The sequence below is a fragment of the Panthera tigris genome, chromosome B4 (genome assembly GCF_018350195.1).
Source record: "Panthera tigris isolate Pti1 chromosome B4, P.tigris_Pti1_mat1.1, whole genome shotgun sequence".
Lineage (NCBI taxonomy): Eukaryota > Metazoa > Chordata > Mammalia > Carnivora > Felidae > Panthera > Panthera tigris.
Window position 1 is genome coordinate 57,575,302 of NC_056666.1, and position 23,561 is coordinate 57,598,862.

At 41.1% G+C, this 23,561-nt stretch overlaps 1 protein-coding gene across 3 annotated transcripts in view; it reads right to left on the bottom strand.

Moving 5' to 3' along the window:
• BCAT1 (branched chain amino acid transaminase 1) overlaps positions 1-23,561 on the bottom strand; it is a 102,478-nt gene that overhangs the window by 50,224 nt on the left and 28,693 nt on the right. The window contains exons 1-5 of one of the 3 annotated variants that reach the window (XM_007075613.3): positions 18,212-18,393; positions 17,467-17,808; positions 17,321-17,392; positions 6,441-6,641; positions 487-597 (exon numbers count right to left, since the gene is read on the bottom strand). In XM_007075613.3, the coding sequence (XP_007075675.2) occupies positions 487-597; positions 6,441-6,641; positions 17,321-17,392; positions 17,467-17,469 (387 nt within the window). In that variant the 5' untranslated portion in view covers positions 17,470-17,808; positions 18,212-18,393. Of the gene's footprint in view, positions 1-486; positions 598-6,440; positions 6,642-17,320; positions 17,393-17,466; positions 17,809-18,211; positions 18,394-18,488; positions 18,688-23,561 lie in introns of those variants that run through there. The other 2 variants (XM_007075612.3, XM_015534620.2) reach the window with 2 other exon arrangements.

Consider the following 23,561-nt stretch of genomic DNA (forward strand, 5'->3'; position numbering starts at 1 on the left):
ATCAGAAGTAACTTCAGTGTTCACATGTTTGTACTGTATATCAATCTAAGTACAGTTGACTCTTGAACAACATGGGTTTAAATCGCACGGGTGCACTTGCACGTAGATTGATTTTTTTTTAATAAATATAATTCAGTACTGTAAATGTATTTTCTCTTCCTTATGATTTTCTTAGTAACATTTCCTTTTCTCTAGCTTACTTTATTACAAGAATTAAGTATATAATACACACAACATAAAAAATATGTGTTAATCAAGTGTTTATGTTTTGGTAAGGTTTCCAGTCAACAGTAGGCTCTTGGTCAAGTTTTTGGAGAGTCAAAGTTACAAACAGATTTTCAACCATGTGGGGGCCAGTTCCCCTGACCCCTGCATTGCTTAAGGGTCAACTACATTCAGAAATGATTTGTTCCATGGTAAATTCACAATGACCCATTACATTAAAAGAAAGAAACATACAAGAAACTCCTAAATCCACTCACATACCGGCAAAGTGGCCCTCACAGCAGATCGGTACATTCTATCCATGTTGAGGTTTGGCCGAAAGAGTCGAATTTTATTATCTACTCCTCGAAATGCCTTCAGTCCTTCGAATAACTAAAGATAAAAGAGAAATAAATCTTAGGGAATCATTAATGAAAATAATCTGTGTTTAAAAGACTGACTTTTCCATTGGCGCTCATCTTCTTCATCATGTAAAGTTGTTGACTTAGACCAAAGATCTCTAAATCTAGAAAAAGCCAGCAGTTGACAGGCTGGTTAGAGTAGCTGGGCTAAAAAGAACTTCTTTAAGGAAAAAAAAAAAAAAAAGAAGAAAGAAAAGAAAAAGAACTCTTTGAGTACCAAAAATCTGGTAGGAAGTCAAAGGTATCCCTTACCTAGGAGCCATATTACTAAATAACACCTCAATGTAGGTGGGAAGAAAACATCTCCAATCACAAAACATGGCAAACTACCCAGACAATAAAAATGGAGGCAAAGAACCCATGGTACCCTGCTGCCCTAAACACCCATGCATCCTTTCATTTAATCGGGCTCATTCAAACTCTGGATAGTAAATAATCTAGATGTGACCAGGGTTGGTTTAGTCTCCCAAATCATAGAACCCAAGCAGCTCAAGACCATCCTGTGTTAGGGCCATGGCACCTTTCTCAAAATGGAGCCCCAGACAAACCACTGGGCAGGGATGTTAAAAACCTTTGAAGTAGGTGCATACTAACCATAAGAGACTCTTAAATACTGAGAACTGAGGGTTGATGGGGGTGGGGGAGAGGGGAAAGTGGGTGACGGGCATTGAGGAGGGCACCTGTTAGGATGAGCACTGGGTGTTGTATGGAAACCAATTTGACAATAAATTATACTTAATAATAATTTAAAGAGTAGGTGTATACTGATACACACAGAAAAGAGAAAAATCAATAATTTTACTGGGAAATTTTAACACTGGTTCTCTAAATAACTGACAGAACAAACAGGCTGAAATTCGGTAGATATGGAAGATTTGAAGAACAGGAAAAATAAACTAGCCTAGTGGATACACAGAGCCCTGCACACACCACCTGCAGAATGCATGTTCTTTTCACATATTTCCCAACCTTACATCAGAAACCAGTATCAGAAATACAGCCACAAAATGTCAACATTTTGAAAAGAAGAAACTCATTTACTAAAGTATGAGTCAAGGAAGAAAAATTATGGAAATTAGAAAATTCGAACTGAATGATAGTTGGGCCTTTAGAAGCTTATAGCCTTAGAGCTTACAAGAGAAAAGAAGTCTACATCATGCAGCACAATGTAAAAGCACTAGATGAGATTTAGGTACAAATATGTGAGTAACTTATTAAATGTAATAGGACTAAAGCTTCAGTTAAAAGATAAAGTTGTCAGATTGGTCTTAGCTGATAACATCTGAAACACACATGAGACAAAAAGACATAAAAAGAATTATGTCATACAAATTCTGGCTAAAGTTGGTGGAGGCGCCTGGGTGGCTCAGTCAGTTAAGTATCCGACTTTGGTTCAGGTCATGATCTCTTGGTTTGTGAGTTCGAGCCCCGGGTCGGGCTCTGTGCTGACAGCTCAGAGCCTGGAGCCTGCTTCCATTCTGTGTCTCCCTCTCTCTCTGCCCCTCTCCTGCTCATACTCTGTCTCTCTCTGTCTCAAAAATAAATAAAAAACATTTAAAAAATTTTTTTTAATTAAATAAATAAAGTAAAGCTGGTGGTCTAGGGCACCTGGTGGCTCAGTCGGTTAAGTGTCCGACTTCGGCTCAGGTCATGATCCCACAGTTTGTGAGTTCGAGCCCTGCGTCAGGCTCTGTGCTGACAGCTCAGAGCCTGGAGCCTGCTTCAGATTCCGTGTCTCCTCTCTGCCCCTCTCCAACTTGTGCTCTGTCTCTCTCTATTAAAAATAAATAAATGTGAAAAAAAAATTTTTTTTAAGTAAAGCTGGTGAGGTTACATTAGTCAATGCAGAACAAAATAAACTTTAATTCAAAGGTAATGTCACAGGATTCCATTTACCTTACAATTTAAAAATTGTATGCACCTGAGGTGCCTGGGTGGCTCAGTTGGTTAAGTATCCGACTCTGGATTTCAGCTCAGGTCATGATCTCACGGTTCGGGCATTCGAGCTCCACATCGGGCTCTGCACTGAGGGTGCAGAGCCTGCTTGGGATTCTCTCTCTCTCTCTCTCTCTCTCTCTCTCTTTCTCTCTCTCTCTCTGCCCCTCTCCTGCTTGCACTTTCTATCTCAAAATAAATAAACTTAAAAATTAAAATTGTTTGCACCTGATATAGGTTCAAATATATATAAAGATTATATGATAATCTCATTAAAAGTAACAGATGTAAAATATACAAAAGGATAACATAGCATGAAAAAGTTGGATTTATCCCAGGAACAGAAGTTGATGTAACATAAGAAAACATGAGATTCATTATATTAATAGCTTAGGTAGAAAAAAAAACTATATAATCATCTCATTAGATATAGTAAATGTATCTGACAAAATTAAACATTCATTTGAGGCTTTTATTTTTTAATTTTCTTTTTAACATTTATTTTTGAGAGAGAGACAGAGCATGAGCAGGGGAGGGGCAGAGAGGGAGACACCAAATCCAAAGCAGGCTCTAGGCTCTGAGCTGATAGCTCAGACTCAAAACCACAGAACTATGAGATCATGACCTGAGCCAAAGTGGGATGCTTAACCTACTGAACCACCCATGCACCCCTCATTTGAGACTCTTTAAAAAAAGCCTCCCAAGTAACTAAGAAGGAAACTTTGTTAAGTGATAAAGAATATCTATAATGTGGGTGCCTGGGTGGCTCAGTTGGTTAAGTGTCTGACTTGGTTTCAGCTCAGGTCATGATCTTACAGTTTGTGAGTTCAAGCCCCACATCAGGCTCTGTGCTGATGGTGCAGAGCCTGCTTGGGATTCTCTCTGTCTCTCTCTGACCCTCCCACACTCTCTCTCAAAATAAATAAATGAACTAAAAAAATTAAAAAAAAAAATATCTACAATGAACTTGAACCAAACATCATATTGATAAAATCCAAAGCTTTTCTTTTCAGAGTGGGGACATCACAAATTGCCCACTGTAACTACTTTAATTCAATACTATGCAATTATATGCAACTACAATAAAGCAAAAATAAATAAAAAGCATTAGACTGAATAGAAAAAAGGAGTGCTTGGGTGGCTCAGTCGGTTAAGCGTCCGACTTTGGCTCAGGTCATGATCTCATGGTCTGTGGGTTCAAGCCCCGTGCCGGGCTCTGTGCTGACAGCTCAGAGCCTAGAGCCTGCTTTGGATTCTGTGTCTCATTCTCTCTCTGCCCCTCCCCGACTTGTGCTCTGTCTCTCATAAATAAATAAATAAATACATACTCTCATAGATCATGAAACAAAGGTAAGAATAAATATGTAGAAAACCAGCACAAATCAACATATTCTTTTGAAATGTATTTCCTTAGATGAGGTAACCAAATACAAAATTATATTCTTATGTAACAGCAGCAGTTAGAAAATAAAAACACTATTTATGATAGAATTAAGAGAGGACTATGGGGGGGGGGGCGTGCCCAAAAGAAGCAAAGACCCATAGAGACAATATAAAACTTTATCAAGTCATTAGAGACCTAACTAAATGCAGAAAGCAATCTCACACTCATGGATCCAAAGACTGAATATTATAAAGATGTTGATTCTCTCAAATCAATTTCTATATCCAGTGTAACCCAAATGAACATCATGTCAGGGAGTTTTATTTTCTTTTTAACAAACTAAGCTATAAAAGTTGATTGACTTGATAAACTAAATTTAAAAGTTATAGGGAAGGGGCGCCTGGGTGGCTCAGTCGGTTGAGCATCTGACTTCAGCTCAGGTCATGATCTCATAGTTCATGGGTTCGAGCCCCACTCAGGCTCTGTGCTGACAGCTCAGAGCCTGGAGCCTGCTTTGGATTCTGTGTCTCCCTCTCTCTCTGCCCCTCCCCCATTCACTCTTGGTCTCTCTCTCTGCCTCTCAAAAATAAATAAATTAATTAAAAAAAAAAGTTATATGGAAAAGCAAAGGGCCAAGAACATCCAAGACACTCTTGAAAGGCAAAATAGAAGGACTTTTCCCAGGCAGACATCAAGACAGTGTGGCATTTATGCAGACAGACAAACAAAACAAAAGAACAGAATAGAATAGATAAGACAGTGCAATGAAAAATGAGATCCAGAAGCAGACCCATACATACATGACAGAGGTCATAATAAAGAGCAAATAAAGGGAATGCTTAAAAATTTGAAAGGAATATGGCAAATCTGAAGGCAGTGGTCTCAAACACAGTACATGTCCACCCTCAGAGTTTCTGATTTCTACCAAACTCCCAGGCCACATTAATGCTGTTGCTCTAGGGACCACACTTTGAGAACCAGTGGCCTATGGGAAGTACATGAGAAGGGATTACTGTGATTTTTGAAAGCTAAAAAATATTCTGATAGCCACTGGCATTTGAAAACTTGTTGGAAATCTATTTAGATGCCCTATGACACAGGGAAGGGCAGCTACCATTCTTATTTATTTTATACTTGAAGAAATGGAGGCTTGGAGTGTTCAAATAATCAAAGAATTCATCCAAGCTAATACAGTTCAGACACAGAGATGGGAATGGAAACTGAAGACCCTCAAGTTCAACATCTAGTGGATACACTGGGCATTGAACAGGTTTCCAAATTGTTCAAATTTATAATTTTGAATAAGTTAATTGGACAGGCCTCTTCATAATTTTAGTGTATGCATTTAGGAGTGATATCACAGAAAGCAGAAGTCAGCATTTGTACCCTGTCTTTTCCCTTAATACTGTGTAACCTTGGCCAAGAAACTTAACTTTTCTGAACCTGCTTCTACAATAGGTGATAATGCTGATTTAAGGGTTAAAAATAGTAGGTAAGGACTGGGCTCTCCTTCTGCACCAGGCATGAGTGTGTATGCTTAAACAAATTACCTTACCTTAACCTTATAATAGCACTATGAAGTAGGTATTATCACTACTTCAATTTTATAGGTAAAGAAATTGGAAGCACAAAGTGATTTTAAATAAGCTTCCCAAGTCAAAGCGTTCCCTATGGAACAACAGAGACCGGATCGGAGCCAGATGACTGACCTGAATATTTAACTATGTTTTCTCGCTGTTAAATGAGATGACCCATATAAGGTTCAGAGCACATTACTGGAATTTAATAAACAAAACTAATTTTATCATTATTGTTATAAATATCTACTACTACCATCTTTTAGTCCCTTAATAGGTAGGCCACTGCTTATTTCCAGGATTCTAATATTCTGGGAAAGATGTCCAACACAGTAAAAATGAGTAAAACAAAATGAGGGTCAAGGGAATGAGGAGTCTATTGTGAATCTAAGAGTGTATCCTAACAAGGACCAGAGAAAGCATTCTCCAAATATTTAATATTTTATGCTTACAATTATTCTACTCATGCCTGAAGAATGACATTTAATTACATGTCTCTTAACACATATAACTACACATTAATGCCGGTCATAAAAACATGCAGTTAGCATTAAAATGTAACCATTATATTATACTCAATAACACCTTCTCAGTCATTAAAAGATCTTAGAAATGACTTAGTAAAATAGTAACAGTACCAGATTTTTTATTGCTAATTCTCTTACCTACTGTCCTTGTATTTGCTGTAAATAATTTCTTCATTGACATTATGGAAAATTCCAAATTATCTGAAAAATTGGTCCTTAAGACTTACCTTCAATTTAACTGCCTATTGGGAAAGCTTTAAAGACATTTATGACTTCCTTGAGTAAATATGATAAAGCCTATACTGCCCACAAGCTATTTGAGCAAGAAGAGCTGCCGTGTACTCACAGTGAAGATCTAATAAGTCACCCTCGTTGATTCCCATGTACTTACTTCCACTGCATAGTGGAAAGCTGATGAGCCAGGATGCAATGATAGGTTCTGAAGCGGCTTGATATGTGGTTTATCCCATCCAAACTCTGAGGACCACTCCACGGTCAACATGTGATCCGTGAAAATACTTCCAAAAACCAGAGTCGCTGGGTCTGGTTTTTCCTTTAAAACGGTGGCTGGTGTGATTATTAGATCTTTAGCCTAGGGAAGAAAAATCAGCACCATTAAAGAAAAGTTATTGAATATCCACTGGCATGATGATACAGAAAATCAAAAGACAAATGAAATTTAAGTCACTGGCCACTATAAAGTGAAATCATTTGACATTTAAGTGCTGGCAACTAACTCAGAAATTTAACAATACTATGTGAGCCAAATAAATCATGCCTGCATTCAGAATTTGGCTTGTTGTTTGAAATCTCTGCACAATACACTGCCTAATAAGTATCAGAACCAAATTCAATGATATTTAGAAATGAGGACAAAAGAGCAGATGGTGTAAAAGGATGGAAAAAGTCGAGAACACGTCCCTTCTTCACTCTCACCATACTGAGCATTCGGGAAAGAGGTAAGGGGTGTCTTCTACGACAAAAACAGCAACACTCATGACAATTTGTTAAACTAAAATTAAAGTCATTAAGAACTGAACCTCTTGGCGATGGTTGTACTCCAACTCCCTCCAAGAATTCTTGGCATAAGCCTTCAAAACCCCCTGGGTGCATTATAGAAGAAATGAGCAGAGGGAAGCAAATGTTTTCCTCTTTGAAAACAGAGATGTAGAGAATGAACACCAAGATATAAATCCTCTATTCTGTGCTGAAACAGTGAACAAAGGACCTCTTATTGAAAGAAGGATAAATTAGGAGTAATAGGTAACAAGTTCACACAGCAGCATTTTACTAAATCTGCACATAGCCAGCTTGCCGATTACAAATGGCCAAATACATCCGTGCCCGAATCGCAGTCCCGAATCGCAGTCCCATCACTAACTTCGCAAGGGCTGAAGACTGCTGACAAAAACCACAGGGGAAGGAGCTTTTTGACCAATTAAAAGACAATATTAAACGAGGGACAGATTTGACTTCCTAAAGGTCAAATTCGCTTAATACACAAATGTACACACTGCTCCCAAAATCAAGTATAGAACTTCCCTTTAGATCATCAGCTCTTATCCTTATATTTTTAAAATTTTTTTTTAAGTTTTAATTTATTTATTCTTTTAAGTAATCTCTACACCCAACATGGGGCTCGAACTCACAACCCCAAGATCAAGAGTCACATGCTCTTCCGACTGAGGCACCCCTCTTATTCTTATATTTAAAATGATCCAGTTGTGGGGCGCCTGGGTGGCTCAGTCGGTTGGGCGTCCGACTTCGGCTCAGGTCATGATCTCGTATTTCATGAGTTCAAGCCCCGCATCAGGCTCTGTGCTGACAGCTTGGAGCCTGGAGCCTGCTTCGGATTCTGTGTCTCCCCCTCTCTCTGCCCCTCCCCTGACTGTGCTGTCTCTCTGTCTCTCAAAATAATGAATAAATGTTAAAAAAATAAAATAAAATAAAATGATCCAGTTGCTTCTGATTAATTCACTGTCTTACACATGTCTTAGTCATTTGATAGACTATGAATGATCATCAGTTTTATTTTTAGAATAACATTCAGGCTGAATGTTATTCTAAAATAACCACAAAGCTCACACATTACAGTGAAGCCTAAGGCACTAAAGACAACACATTATTGTAATTTTCAGGTTAGTCTTGTGATGAATGCTACTTTGGAAGGTGCCAACAAAATGCCAAATTGGGGGGTGGTGGTGATGGACTTTCTTCTACCACCATTTAATCCAAACAAGTAAATTAACTTAAAATCCTTTACTAAGTGCAAAAAAAAAAAAAAAAAAGAAAAAAAAAGAATTTATTTAAAGAGATACAATCGAGCTAAATTGTTTGGATCCTTGAATCCCATTTCTCTCCCTTTATCCTCTAGACCAGGTAGAATGTTGGACAAATTTCACCTACAGGCTAAATTCAGCCTTCTGGCCTCTTTGTAAATAAAGTTTTATTGCAACACAATCACACTGTCCTTTTACCTTCAATGATGGCATAGTCCACTAACAGTGACAGACACCTTATGGTCCTCAAACCTAAATATTTATTATCTGACCCATTAAAAAAGTTTGCCAGTGGGGCACCTGGGTGGCTCAGTCAGTTGAGCACCCAACTCTTGATTTGGACTCAGGTCATGATCTCACAGTTCCTGAGACTGAGTCCCTCATTAGGCTCTGTGCTGACAATTCAAAGACTGATTGGGATTCTCTCTCCCTCTCCCATTCTCTCCCAAAATAAGTAAATAAAACTTTGGGGGGCAAAAAAAGTTTGTCAGTCCCTCTAGACTGTTTAGACAAGAACTCTGAGTAGACATCCCAGTTAAATCTCCAGCCCTAACTCAGTGCTTCACACTCAATACAGTACAAATTTTCTTAAATAAATGAAAATAACATCTAGCTGACTTCAGATGTACTCCCTGATGAATGTCAGACTTATTCACAGAAGATGGTCAGGATTTAAAGTGAGTAAAATTCTCACAAACTTTTCATTACATGAACGGTGTCACAGTGTTCTTGAACAATGAAGCACATATGACTTTGCTTAAGTTAGCTTTTTTTTTAGTGGCTTTTCTTAGTCCTAGACTAAGAAAAATCTTTAACCATATCAATATAGTAACACAAACAATGCAAATTTTCACCTATTAAAACTACATATAAGGGTGCCTGGGTGGCTCAGTTGGTTAAGCGTTCGACTTCGGCTCAGGTCATGATCTCACAGTTTGTGAGTTCGAGCCCCGTACCGGGCTCTGTGCTGACAGCTCAGAGCCTGGAGCCTGCTTCGGATCTGTGTCTCATTCTCTCTCTGCCCCTCCCCCACTTGTGCTCTGTCTCTGTCTCTCAAAAATAAATAAAAATGTAAAAAAAAAAAAAAATTTAAACTACATATAAAAATTTCTTAATAACAGGAGAGGGTAGTAAGACCCAAAACAGAAAGAGGAGAATAGGTACAAATGGAGATGGGAGTGTGAGTAGGAGAGAGATTTTCCTACTTGCTAAGTTTAGGGTACATCTTCAACATTGTAAAGACAGCAGACCTTAGCTTCCCCCACCCCAAGTGACAGAACCAGTGCTTTGCATGGTTCTTCAAAAGTAAAATAAAGATCACGTTCCAAGTTATTTCTATCATTAGCTAAACAAGTCTAATGAGCTAATCAATAAGATATCAACTACACATGATCCTTACACCTTACAGGATTTCTAAGCTCTCCAACAAACAACCCCACCTGCCATGAAATCAATATAAGCAATGGAATATATACTTTATATCAATAACAATCTACATAATATTTAAAAACAAGACTATGGCCTCATATCAAACAACTGTAGGGTTGTTTTTATTTCTCTTTCCCATGGTTCCTCTTTCTTCCTTATATGCTTTATTATTCTTAGTATTTTGCCTTTTTTATTCACTCAGTGAACACTGACTGAATCAGCACAATGGTTCAGGCACTGCACTAAATAAGCACAAGAGAGGGGCACCTGGGTGGCTCAGGTGTTGAGCAGCCGACTCTGCTCAGGTCATGATCTCACAGCTTGCGAGTTCAAGCCCCACGTCAGGCTCTCTGCTGTCAGCACAGAGCCCGCTTCGGATCCTCTGTCCCCCTCACTCTCTGTCTCTCCCAGGCTTGTGTTGCTCTCTCTCTCAAAAATAAATAAGCAAGCACAACAGATGCAAAGATGCCTGTGGCCCAGCCCCTCCTTCTCAGGCAAGCTCACAGTCAGCCATGGACAGGCAGTAGCCACTGTGAGCAAGTATTATGCATTCATTCAGCCTAATATCTGTTGAGCTACTGTGTACCTGTATTGCTACAGGCCCAAAGGAATCTCAGGGAATAAAACAAGTAAAATCCTGTTGTCTTAGAGCAGGAAAAACAGTATAAAGAAATAAGTGAAGAGAGGTCAGCAGGTGATTAGTGCTATGAAGAAAATGAAAGCTGCTTAAAAGGACAGAGTGGGGGAAGAAAATGCTTATTTTTGGTAGCAGCGTTGAGAATGACCTTCCTGATGAGGTATCCTTTAAGCAAAGACTTGAATGAAGAAGGAAGCAGGCCATGTAGATATCCAGAGGCAAAATATTTGAGTAAGAGGAAGCAAGGGCCAAGATTCTGTGGTAGGAACCAGACTTGGCATATTCAAGGAACAGGGAAGACTCAGTGCGGCAGGAATTCAGGAAATGTAGGGGAAATGGAGTGGCAGAGGACGTCATGGAGGCACTGTGGCTGCTGGAGTGGGGGAAGGGGTGAGCCGAGAGAACTAGTTACTTCACGGTACACTGACTAACATTCCAATTCTGCATGGGTTCTGGCTCTGTGCAGGTAAGACTGTACGCCATCTTCCTTATATCCCGAAGAATCCTCACCATAGAGGCTGCTAGCAATTAAAGTAACCCCAGTTTACCTCTTTATTCTGGGCAATCTGAAGTAGCCATCAGGGATAATACTAGACACATGGCTTCCATGCTTTTATTTCTTGTTCCAAAAGTATGAAGGAGCAAAACAGGAAGGGGGAGAAAGATAGTTTGGCAGTGGTAAAACACAAGAATCCGGGTAACACTGAGTTTTTTCTTTAAGCCTCTACATTTCCTCCTCTGCATCAGGGATCCTCAATCCCGGATACACATTGAATTCAACTACAGAGCTTTTTAAAAACACTAACCCACACTCCATTCCAGAACTGAAACAGAATCTTTGGGATAGAGCAGGGGAAGTGTTCTTTGTTTGAACTTACCCAAGTGATTCTAACTGTGCACTCTGGGCTCAGAACCATACCACACCGTCTCCCTTGAAGATTTCAGCAATCTTAGGTGGCACTTAGGTGGCTCAGTTGGCTGAGCGTCCGACTTTTGATTTCAGCTCAGGTCATGATCTCACGGTTCATGAGTTCTAGCCCCAAGTCAGGCTCTGTGCCAACAGTACAAAGCGTGCTTGGAATTCTCTCTCGCTCTCTTATTCAAAAATAAATATTATACATATATACATATTTATATATATGTATATATATTTATATATATGTATAAATATGTATGTATATATATGTATGCATATATAAGTGTATATATACATGTATGAACATATGTATGTATATATGTGAGTGTGTACATATATGTGTGTGTATATGTATACACACACACACACACACACACACACACACAGAGATTTCAGCAACCTGAAGAGTGAGGGTTCCCAACACTGGCTGCTAAGACTGGAAGGGCTGAGAACCACTTCAGAGATTCAAGTCTCATTTGTGAATTCTTATCAAAATCTGTACATTATTTTGTAATCCCAGGACCTTGGTTATCTCACACTGAACGTATCTAAAATGGAACACCTATTTCCTCCAAAAGTTGGTCCCTATTTCTGATATATTATGTTCTACTTCCTTACTTCTTTTTTTTTTTTTTTATTTTTTTTTCAACGTTTTTTATTTATTTTTGGGACAGAGAGAGAGGGAGACACAGAATCGGAAACAGGCTCCAGGCTCCGAGCCATCAGCCCAGAGCCTGACGCGGGGCTCAAACTCACGGACAGCGAGATCGTGACCTGGCTGAAGTCGGACGCTTAACCGACTGCGCCACCCAGGCGCCCCACTACTTCCTTACTTCTTAAGCCTTAATTCACTTAGTAAGAGTAATACGTGTTTACTACTTTAAATTTCTACTGTAAAGGGAAGAAAAATGAAAAGTGTCAAATTCCCAACTAGCACCCTGGCCACCACATTCCCACTTTCCAGACAGGACCTCCATTAACAAATTCATTGTTTATTTTTTCCTGTATTTTCTTTACATCTTCATTCCTTTCGAGGTAATTTATCATTCTCACAACATTCTCCCAACCCTCGGTTCCCCCTATCAGTAATAGAGACACTTGTAATTTCAAGAATCTCTTTAAGAAGTCTGATTCCTCAATTTCTACTACCCCCTCAGTAGCAAATATTCTGTATCTCTTCCTTATAATCTCTCTGAACATAATCGCATGCTTGATCATAATTTTCAATGTGCACTGAATACCTAAATGGCTATAGATTTAAGGCCAAATATTTTAGCTGCAAAATTAAGTATCCCAAGTATGGCACTAACTTGTTTTTTCAGTTCTACCTCTCACTAATGTCCTGCATTAACCTTTTACTTATCACTTAGGAATGCATTCAGCTGCAAGTAAGTAAAACACAAACAGGAGTTGGTTTTCTCACGTTAAGTCTGAAAGAGCCAGGTCCGACAGAACCCCATCATCTCAAGGCCCTGTGATTTTCTTAGCCTTCTCCTCAGGGTCAAAGAAGAGCTGCTTATAGCTGTAGCTTCAGCTTTAATGATCTCATCAAGGTCCAAAGATAGGGGAGGAAAAGGATAAGAGGAGACAAGTCTCTTCCTTTTGATCACAAAAGCAACATTTCTCCAGGAATTTCCATATGCCTTACTGGTCAGAAATGTATCACACTGATCTATCAAGTTCCAAGGGAGCCTAGCAGGGCTGGTCGGAGAACTGCAAACACAATCTGTTAACAAGGAACACAGGGGGGCTGTATTTGCGGTCTTCTCAGTGCCTGAAAACTGACCAGCCCTTAAGCATTCTTGTTTATATGCCATAGTTTAACAGGAAGGACTAAAACCTGGCTACAGATGTCTTCCCACCTTTACCTCTTTTTCTTCCCATCATTTCCTCCATCTGTAACACTGGACATGTGGTGCGGCCAGTTTATCCAAACTCTCTTCTCTTTTACTCCAGCAGGAAGTATGGAAACTGTAGCACCCCATCTGGCCCAGCAGTCTGGGGGTATCCTCAGCTTCTCAAACTGCCTAGCAGTTGCTCACACAATCCCTCTACACAGATAGACATCCCAGCTCCCAAAATGTTTGGTTTGGCTCTATAAAATCTTTTAGCCAATTTGAACATTTGGAAAAGGCAGTCATTGCTTTGGATTATGTTCGACTCTCATTTAGCACAGTAACTACTATACACATCAAATATGTACTAATAATTCTGTTGTAAATTTCACTAAATATGGATTGATCTTCATGGTTTAGTATATTTCAACACAACAGACTGCTGTAGATTTTATAAAAATCTTACTAAAAGACCTTTTTTGTTACTACAGATCCTTAAAGAACCAACTTTAAGAATTATCATAACCTAGGGGCTCCTGGGTGGCTCAGTGTTAAACCTTGGACTTCAGCTCAGGTCACGATCTCACAGTTTGTGAGTTTGAGCCCCGCATCAGGCTCTGTGCTGACAATGTGGAGCCTGGAGCCCACTTCCAGTTTGGTGTCTCCCTCTCTCTGTCCCTCCCCTGCTCATGCTCTATCTCTCTCTTAAAAAAAAAAAAAAAAAAAAAAAAGAATGAGCATGGCATAGTATATAATTTTTACTTTTCTGAACTCTCCTTAAAATATCTCTAGGACCACCCATAGTGATCCACTGGCCCTGTGAGATCAAGCTAGTTAATGGCAAAGATATAGAATAGGTGGTTTTATGCTTGACTTAGTGCTCCTGTAATTATAACTTGATACTACTAATTAAGTTTCTGGAAACTGAATACAAATGATTAAATTATAAGCCTTATTTTCATAGGCCGCTACATCCTTTTATAAGATGTGATTTTTAAAAAATATTTTTGAGAGAGAGAGAGAGAGAGAGAGAGAGAAACAGAGTGTGAGTGGAGGAGGTATATAGAGAGAGGGAGACAGAATCTGAAGGGGGCTCCAGGCTCTGAGCTGTCAGCACGGAGCCCAATGCAATGCTCGAACCCATGAACCACGAGATCATGACCTGAGCCGAAGTCGGACACTTAACCGACTGAGCCACCCAGGCGCCCCTATAAGATGTGATTTATTAATGATATGAACAGCAACCCTCTAACTTTCTAATTTGTAAAGGATTGCCCAACATACAGTTTTTCAAAGTAATGCACAACTTAGTGCTTTCAGAATTTCATCAAGAAGTCTATTTTCCTTTCTTTAAAAAATTTTCTGCAATTCTGGAAACTAAAACTAACAGCTTTTAACCTGAGCTCCAAGAGAAATTACCTAAGAATATTAAATATCCTAATTGGACACTGAATGAAATTCTAAAGTAAACAATATTAGCTGAAGTTTGTGACTGGTTTTGAGTAGATATGAAATCAAGTCTAAGGTGGTGAAAAAATTTTTGGCATAAAAGAAATTTTGCAAACAGTTTTTATCAGTGTTCTTTAGAAACTTTCTACATTTACTTTCCAAAGATGGATAAAAAAGAACAATATTTAAGTGATACTCTCTCCTGCATAATTAATCTGTCCCTTTCCAATGCTCCATGTTCTCTGATGACTTCAGGCCATATTATGCCTGAGGAAGAATTTGAAAGGCAAGGCCAAAAGGACTGGACTGTGAAATGGCAAATATTGACAAAAACAAAGCGTATTAAAAAAACAATGAGTTCCTAACTCAAAGCCACGCTTGGGTAAGTATTTGCTCTGAAATGGGGAAGCCCATAAGAGGCAAATGCAACCTGGTTGCACCTGAGGGCTGTATTAGCCAGCATTCTAGCAACATCTCTCCTTCATTGCTCAGTATTGGAGCTGTTCTCTGCATTGGACACAACACGTAATGTTTAAGAGCTATCTCAGCCTTACAAGTGTATCAGAAATTGTACAACTTTGTTCTACAAAAAGTGCACTTTTCTTACTCTACTTCGAAAGTTTTAGGTGCTATGTTCATGATCTTTTAGAGACCCTCTTTTAAAACCTAATAGAAAGGTACAAAGAGCAGAATTACAGATTTCGAGTGTCACATTCTGTGGAGATGAATAAAGCAGGGGAAAGTGGAAGAAACAGCGGATTTCTTTGAAACAAAGATTACTCTGGAGTCCATAGAAAGCTTCTGTAATAAGGCATCTTATTTCTGGGCTTTGTTGGGAAACTGGATCCTCACTTTAAAACTGAGAACAGGGGCACCTGGGTGGCTCAGTCGGTTAAGCCTCCGACTTCAGCTCAGGTCACAATCTCACGGTCCGTGAGTTCGAGCCCCGCGTCGGGCTCTGGGCTGATGGCTCAGAGCCTGGAGCCTGCTTCCGATTCTGTGACTCCCTCTCTCTCTGCCCCTCCCCCGTTCATGCTTTGTCTCTCTCTGTCTCAAAAATAAATAAACGTTAAAAAAAAAAAAAACAAAAAAAAAAACTGAGAACACTGAGGGTTGATCGGGGGTGGGAGAGTGGGGAGGATGGGTGATGGGCATTGAAGAGGGCACCCGTTGGGATGAGCACAGGGTGTTGTATTGAAACCAATTTGACAATAATTTCATATTAAGAAAATAAAAAATAAATAAAATGACTGCATCAAAATGAGGGGAGGAGATACAATATGAAAACTCCCTATGAGAAATCCAAAAGGCAATTTAAAAATACAAATGGAGTAAATAAAAAAGAGATAGAAAAATATTTTTGCTTTTTGTCAAAAGCAAAAATGGTCTTATAAAACCCACCATTTTTTCTCCCAAAATTATCAATTTCATTTTTCATTTGCCTCATCACATATGCACTGTGAATACAACCACCATTAACAACCCATGTTTTAATATATAAATACAAATGTAGAATGTCAGCACACCTCCCCCTTAACTAAAACATAATATATAGAAATCTAAATTCAGCAAACAGATTATTTACATTATGAATTAATTTTAACTTGGCAAAAATTCTCTATGTATAAAAATATAAAGAAATTTTGAGGAAAAAAATCACATTCATCTATATACCCTTTGAGGAATTTACCTACTATATAAAAGGACTCTGAGAGATTATCAAATAGAAGTCTGTTTTATCTCATTTTTCCTAGGACCCAATATCTCAATATATTTAAGTCTCCAAACGTATTAGAACTTAGTCTTAATAGATTAGCAGAGTAGATTAGATCAGCTATAAGGTTACAGAGGATATGATCTTTAAAGGACCAGGAGCATTATGGACACATAAAATTCACAAGCTTATTTTTGTAAAGAAATTACGATATTCTATTTTTTTTTTTTTAAATCCTGACAGCAGAGACCTTATCTTGAATTTATGTTCAGATTTCCAATGCCTAACACACAGTAAGAGCTGGGTGTGTGTTAAATTGATGAGTCAAGTTTCCACTCCCTCTCTGAACCCTGCCAGGATGTGAGATCATGAGGACACTCTGTGCTATGGATGACAATTGACAGTGAGTGACTGAAATAGGCAGGAGACATAAAGAGAGGAAGCAAAAACCTCCATGGTTGGTGGGGTGCAGTGGAGATGATAATTTATAAAGAAAATAATAATACACCTTATATTTGTATTTTTATGATTTTCAAAGTGCTTTTACAAGATTGTTCCTCATTTGCTCCTCACTATTTGCCTGGGAAGTTATGAGATTATTTAATATACAAACCCCATAATTCAGAGAGTAGGTAGGAAAATACAACACATTTACTGTAAAATGTTAGGTGTTGGTTTAAAGAGAAAAATGACAAGTGTAACTTTTTCCACAAGCATAGTGAAAGGTTATACTTAGACAATCAGATAAACCTCTATCTAGATGAATATTTACAAATTAGTTGTTTTTCAAGAAAAAGTTATGATTCATGAAATAAGTAATTAACTGCTAGGTAATTTTAGATATGAAGATATTACTGCTCCCCAAATGACCCCCCCCCAGTGGAATCTAAAATGCATGGCAGCATATCTAAACTACTGTAAAATCCACACCGTGAAATTGCCCCAAATCTCAACAAGAAATAGATTTATTCAGTTAATTGTTGTAGGACTTAACCTTGAGCAAATAACCTTACCTTGAAAGTCCCCACCATCTCTTTTGATCCCGCTGCTCCGGTACATTCTGGGGAGCATCCGTTACTGCAGTCCTTAAAGAAGAATTAAATTCATTAAGTAAAACCAGGTGGGTAAACTGTGGCCTGGGGTAATCAGTATCACTCACCATCACACCGCGTGCTCCGCTCAGGTACCCAAGCAAACAGGAGGAAGATCAAGCACCCGGGCACCAGCCCCAAAGGAGAGCGTCCTGGGAGCGCTGCCCTTCACTTTCAACCTTCCAGGAGGACGCAGCTGTTTTCGTCCTCCACCGCTAGCTTAGGGCAGACTGGTTAAATTCCAGGTTCGCCCTACAGAGCCAGGGTTCACCAGCAAAGAACAAGAAGGTGATTGTCCCCCTTACATCGGAGCGAATAGTCTAGACCAGGGTTTTAAGCCATTTATAGAAAAATCTCCTGGGCGAGCTCAGCCTCGTGGTCTTGTCAATCACTGGCGCACAATAGCAAGGCTGGAAAAGGGATGAGGACGAGAATGAACCATTTTCTCCACGGGCAGGGTCCTGCAATGCGGGCGCACGGACACCAAACCTCACAGGTTAAGGACAAAACCTCAGGAAATTAGGGGGTAATTCAAAAGATACTTAAGGGCACAATGGTTGAGGGACGAGTTGGGGAAAGGTGCATACCTTAAAAACAAAACAAACAACCCCCCTCCCCCCAATCTGCTAAATAGCTACATAAGAGATGGAGAGGGGAAAAAAAAGGGGGGGGGGTGGAATCCAAGAAGGCAGAAGGCTGCGGTCAAAATATTTTGGGGTGGCAAAGGAACGCAGGATGTGGTTGTCAGTTCTGGCAGCCCAGAAATTCCGCTTCCCCCTCCTCCCCCAAAGCAGCTTCCATGGCGACCCTCACGTCCCCGGTGGCTGTCCACGCCGCGCTCCGGAGCACGTCAGCGGCTGGGCATTAGACCTGGCCGGCGGGGGCCTCTCCAAGGCGGAGTTCGCTGGCTGGGGCTCTAGATTTCGGTTAGGATTGGGGAGAGAGGAAACGCCTGGGTGGAGACGGAACGGCGGTGTGCGGCAAAGCAGGATAGTGCAGGAAACGACAGCGATGCGCCCGACCAGGCCGGCAGGCTTCGGAGACGCCGGTGCAATCCGCCCCCCTTCCGCAAACGTCTGGGTTCGGGTACCTGGCGGGCGAAGGCCGCAGCGGCGCGGGTTGGGCTGGCCATGGGGAGTCCCCGGGGGCGCGGGGCTGCGGAGAGCTGTGGCCGCACGCAGCGCGCGGCTGGACGCGAAAGCCGGCGGCGTGACCAAGCCCCGGCGCACCGACTGCGCGGCGCGGGCTGCCGCCGCCTGGGGCCCAGCGCCAGGGCCAGGCGCAGGGAACAACGCAGCCCCTCCAGCATCCCCGGGGGTGGAGCCTCCAACCGTCTGGTCCCTCTCTCTTTTCCGTGGGTAAAACCAAAGCCCTAGTTTCCGCCACTTGGTCTCCGGCTGGGGCACGAGCGTGCGCGCCACGAGCGAGCGCCTTTCCAAAGGCAGGCACTTCAGGAGCATTTACCGAGCCACCCCAGGGTTACCGGCCCGGACACGCCCCTCGGCCAGGGCGAAGGCAAACTTGGGGAAATTAATTTACATTAGGGGAAGAGTTTCCGTGGACAGAAAAGCTAAAAGCTTCTGCCCCCGAGTCTGCAGTCCGGGATTGGCAGTTGCGCACTGGCTCTCTTCTGCCACCGATCCCCACGTGCAAACGCATGAGCGAGAACGTGAATCTGGGGTTTAGATTTCTTTGCACCACCTCAAGTGGGATTTGTTGTGGGGTGCTGCAGGGTTACCAGGCTCACGCCCTCTAAGAGCTCTTTCTGCCGGAAGACCTCGACGCTATTGCATCCGCCCAGCCATTCAGTGTTGTAGGCAAAATAAAGAGCCCCAATCGAGCTGACCGTTCGCTGCTGTAAACCCGTGGAAGCAATATTTAAGGAAGCTGATAAAGCAACCTTTGAAAGGAAAAAGGAAGCTACTGCCTTCTCTACGTGTTCTCCCAGGGCGACGTCAGCTTCAGTTATGAGCCTTTCTGGGCTTTTAAATTAATAGGAAGTAGCTCATTCGTTCTTGGAAAGGGGGGAGAACGGTTTATTCTGGGTAAGAGCGGTTAAATCTGGTCTGGTTTTAGAATTTATTTCATAGAGTCCTAAAGACAATATAGCTCTAATCTTTTCAACTCAGAAAACAGCATTCACTTCTCCCTTCCCTTCAGAAAAGGCATAGAACAGCTCCTTAGGTTTGGGTGGAGCGACAAGTTCCAGCCCAGGCAGGTCACATGTGGCTGGAAACCAGAGTCCCTGAAGAAATTTAAAATCGAATTTTAAAATAAAATTTTTAAAAAAGTATAGACTAAGTAAACTCTAGGGCTGCCATTTTCCAACCTTGTCCCCTTGCCTAAAAATAAGAAACTCTTAGGTGAAGAACTATTAACAGTTTGCATTCAAAAGCTTGGTTTAGGGGCCCCTGGGTGGCTAGTCGGTTAAGCATCCAACTTCAGCTTAGGTCATGATCTCACGGCTGATGAGTTCAAGCCCCACACCTGGCTCTGCATGACAGTGTGGGACCTGCTTGGGGTTCTCTCTCTCTCTCTCTCTCTCTCTCTCTCTCTCTCTGCTCCTGTTCTGTTCATGCTCACTTGCGTGCTCTCTCTCAAAATAAATAAATAAATGAACTTTAAGAAAAAAAAAGCTTGGTTTAAAATGACTACACCAGGGATGCCTGGATGGCTCAGTCGTTTGAGCGTCCGACTTCGGCTCAGGTCATGATCTCGCACTCCATGAGTTCAAGCCCCGCATCAGGCTCTGTGCTGACAGCTCAGAGCCTGGAGCCTGTTTCAGATTCTGTGTGTCCCTCTCTCTCTGGCCCTTCCTCCGTTCATGCTCTGTCTCTCAAATATAAATAAATTTTTAAAAAAATTAAAAAAAAAAAATGACTACACCAGACATGCATTAAAAGTTTGTTATTGTTTTAAAGATAGATATTACACAGCTCCAATTTTCTGGCTATTTTAAGTGTTACTTGTAAACCCTCCCTTTTTTAAAAAATTTATTTTTGAGACAGAGAGGGCATGAGTGGGGGAGGGGCAGAGAGCGAGGTAGACACAGAATCTGAATCAGACTCCAGGCTCTGAGCTGTAAGCACAGAGCCCGACGTGGGGCTCAAAATCATGAACGTGAGATCATGACCTAAGCTGAAGTCGGACACTTAATGGACTGAGCCTCCCAGGCGCCCCCAAACCCTCCCTTTTCCATCAAGAGAACATATACTGCAAGAATTATCACAGTGCTACCTATACCTTTTGGTTTGTCAGAGCCAACATTTGTGCAAGGGCAATCTGTATTAACTGCTTCTATTTCCTCCCACTTCAAGTGGCTACAATTTGACTCCTGTCCTATTATTCCACCTGAACAAGGCTCCTCTAACAGCCTTCATTTCATTTAACCCAATGGTTTGCTTCCTGTGCATTTTTGTGGCTGAACCTATATGCTGATGGCTCCCAAATATGTATTTTTTTCAGTCCACCTCTCTCCTGAGCAGTGAGTACTTACACCAAAAATCTGTCTAAAATACTTATTATTGTGTATGTAACATTCGTGAAGGAACTGGGCTAGGTGCTGGGGATGTATTGTGAGCATACTTCCATCGCATTATCATGCATTGCCTTTAGCCACATAGAAAAATGGTACTTGTGTTAAAAAGCAGCAACTAATCCTACAAATGTAAAAAAGCAAAAGTAACAAGTGCTACCTGTGTTTTACCAGAAATGTCCAGAAGGGCTTTCCAGCAAGGGACCCTTAACTAGAGACCTAGGGGATAAAAATATTTACTATAAGAGAGAATGAAAAACATCTGGGATGAAAGTGAGTTCCAGGAAAAAAACATCTCTGAGAAGGGAAGAAATGTGGCACTTACAAAAGACAAGAGAGGGCTGGAGTGGAGACAAGCAGGGAACTTGGTCGAGGGTGAGACTGGGAGGGCTGGCAGACAGCCAACCACGTAGTGCCTTTTAAAGAGAGTTAAAGGATAATTTCCCTGATAAAGGTAAAAGTATGACTGTCATATACATAGAAAATGAATTTATATTATAGTCCATGTAACTATAATGAAGTTACCAGGCAGATGTTAAAACTTGTTCAAAGAACAGACACACTTCTGGGTCAGGAATAGTGACATGAATTTGCAAATGGACATAAAACCAGCTTCTTCCACAATAGGGGAGATACATTAATTGAATCCTGACCTTCAGAACTTATTTGCATGTGCATTGACAAGAATTATTTTGCACTCCTGTTATCTGGACAGTAACTCAAAAACAATGAAACAACATAAAAACACAGTGAAAGAACTCATGGAATCCTAAGAACAAGAAAAACCATCCAAAGGGCAGGATTAGATAGGGAACAGGGGTGGAGGTTGACAGGACTGAAGTGCACTATGGCTGCAGTTTGGAGACTGGAGGAGGGTGTGGCTGAAGAAATGGATTTATGAGAAAGCTATTATAGAACCCACATAAGTGATGACCTATTAATAAGTTGGATCTGGCAGGTGGTGGGTGATACAGCCGGAGAGAAGCAGCCAGATTTCTGCAATCTTTATACAGAGTGGACAAGAGAAAGAATAGGGAGAGACAGGTGACAAGAAGGGCTCCTTGGTTTCTGGCTTGCTCTTCTTGTTGGTGATATTCGCTAAGAAAAATGGAACACTGAAAGATGAACCAGCAGGAGTCTGGTTTGGGGCATGCTGAGTTTTTGGTCTCTGAGACTGGCTGTTAGATATATGCCTGTCTGAGGCTCAAACGAGAGGTCTGGTTTAGAAGTAGACATCTGAGGAGTCAGTGGCACGCAGGTGGTCACTGAAGCTACCGGAGTGAATGAGAATGTCACATCTGTGCCTCTGTAAATAAAATGGGGCAACGGCAACACTTCATGTTTGCCAAATGGGATGGACCATCGTAACATGTACCATACGTAAATTACTTAGAACCTTGTCTGGTAAGTGCTAATTCCTCAATAAATGAAAGTAATGATCATTTATCTCCTTTGGCAAACATTCTCTTAAAGGGCCAGATAGTAAATATTTTATGTTTTGAGGACCATGTGGTCTTTGCTAAATTACTCCGATCTGTCAATGTGTGGCAAAAGCAGCCACAGATAATATGTAAAAGAACAGTCAAGGCTGGGTTCCCATAAAACTGCATTTTCAAAAACAGGACACAGCGGATTTGGCCTGCGGGCTGTAGGCTACTGACCCCTACTCCATGCAGCTGCCCTACCGAGAAACATCAGGGTCATCCTTCAAGCACAGCCAACTGATCACCAACGTCTATACATTCTACCTCCAAATATCCTGACAGTCGCCATTTCTCCAGCCATATTATTGCCATCCTGGTACCAAATAGCTTCCAAGTAGCCTCTATATCTTCAGCCTTGCTTCCCCTTAAGCCATTCTTAGCATGGCAACCAGAGAAATCGTCTCAAAATGCAAATCTGAACATATCTCTTCTAGGCCAATAAAATTCTCAAACTTTACAACATCCTGGTGACAAAATATTTATTTATTTATTTAATTTATTTATTTTTAAGAAAGAGAGAGAGAGAGAGAGTGTGTGTGTGAATGAGGGAGGGGAAGAGAGAGAGGGGGAGAGAGGATCCGAAGCGGGCTCTGGGCTGACAGCAGCAAACCCGATCTGGGGATCAAACTCAAGAACCTCGAGATCATGACCTGAACTGAAATCAGAGGCTCAACCGACTGAACCACCCGGGCGCCCCTGTGACAAGATATTTTAGCCAGCTCTCCCACCCATCCCAAATTCTGAACCCTGCCCCTGACTCTCTGGCTGTCTGTTCCCTACTCTCCCTCTCTCCAGCCACACATTTAACTATTTCAGTCCTTCTTTTGGGCATCAGGCCTTCTCACAGCTGGCCGTCTGCCTGAAACACGCCCCTGCCATTGGCTGGCTCTCTCATCCCCCTTTATCAGTTTATGGGGCACTCCGTCCTCAGGGAGACACCCCTGAACCCTATCAAGGCTGCCATAGGCCCCTCTGATATTTTTTTTTTCATAGAATTCTTTCCGTTTCAAAATAACTGCCATACTTTATTGGAATTATTTGATTCATGCTGCTCTAATTTCTGTGATGGTAAATTGTGCCTGTTTGTTCCCCCTCACCCAATGCCAGGCACAAGGCTAAGATTTAACTACCCATTAAATTTTAA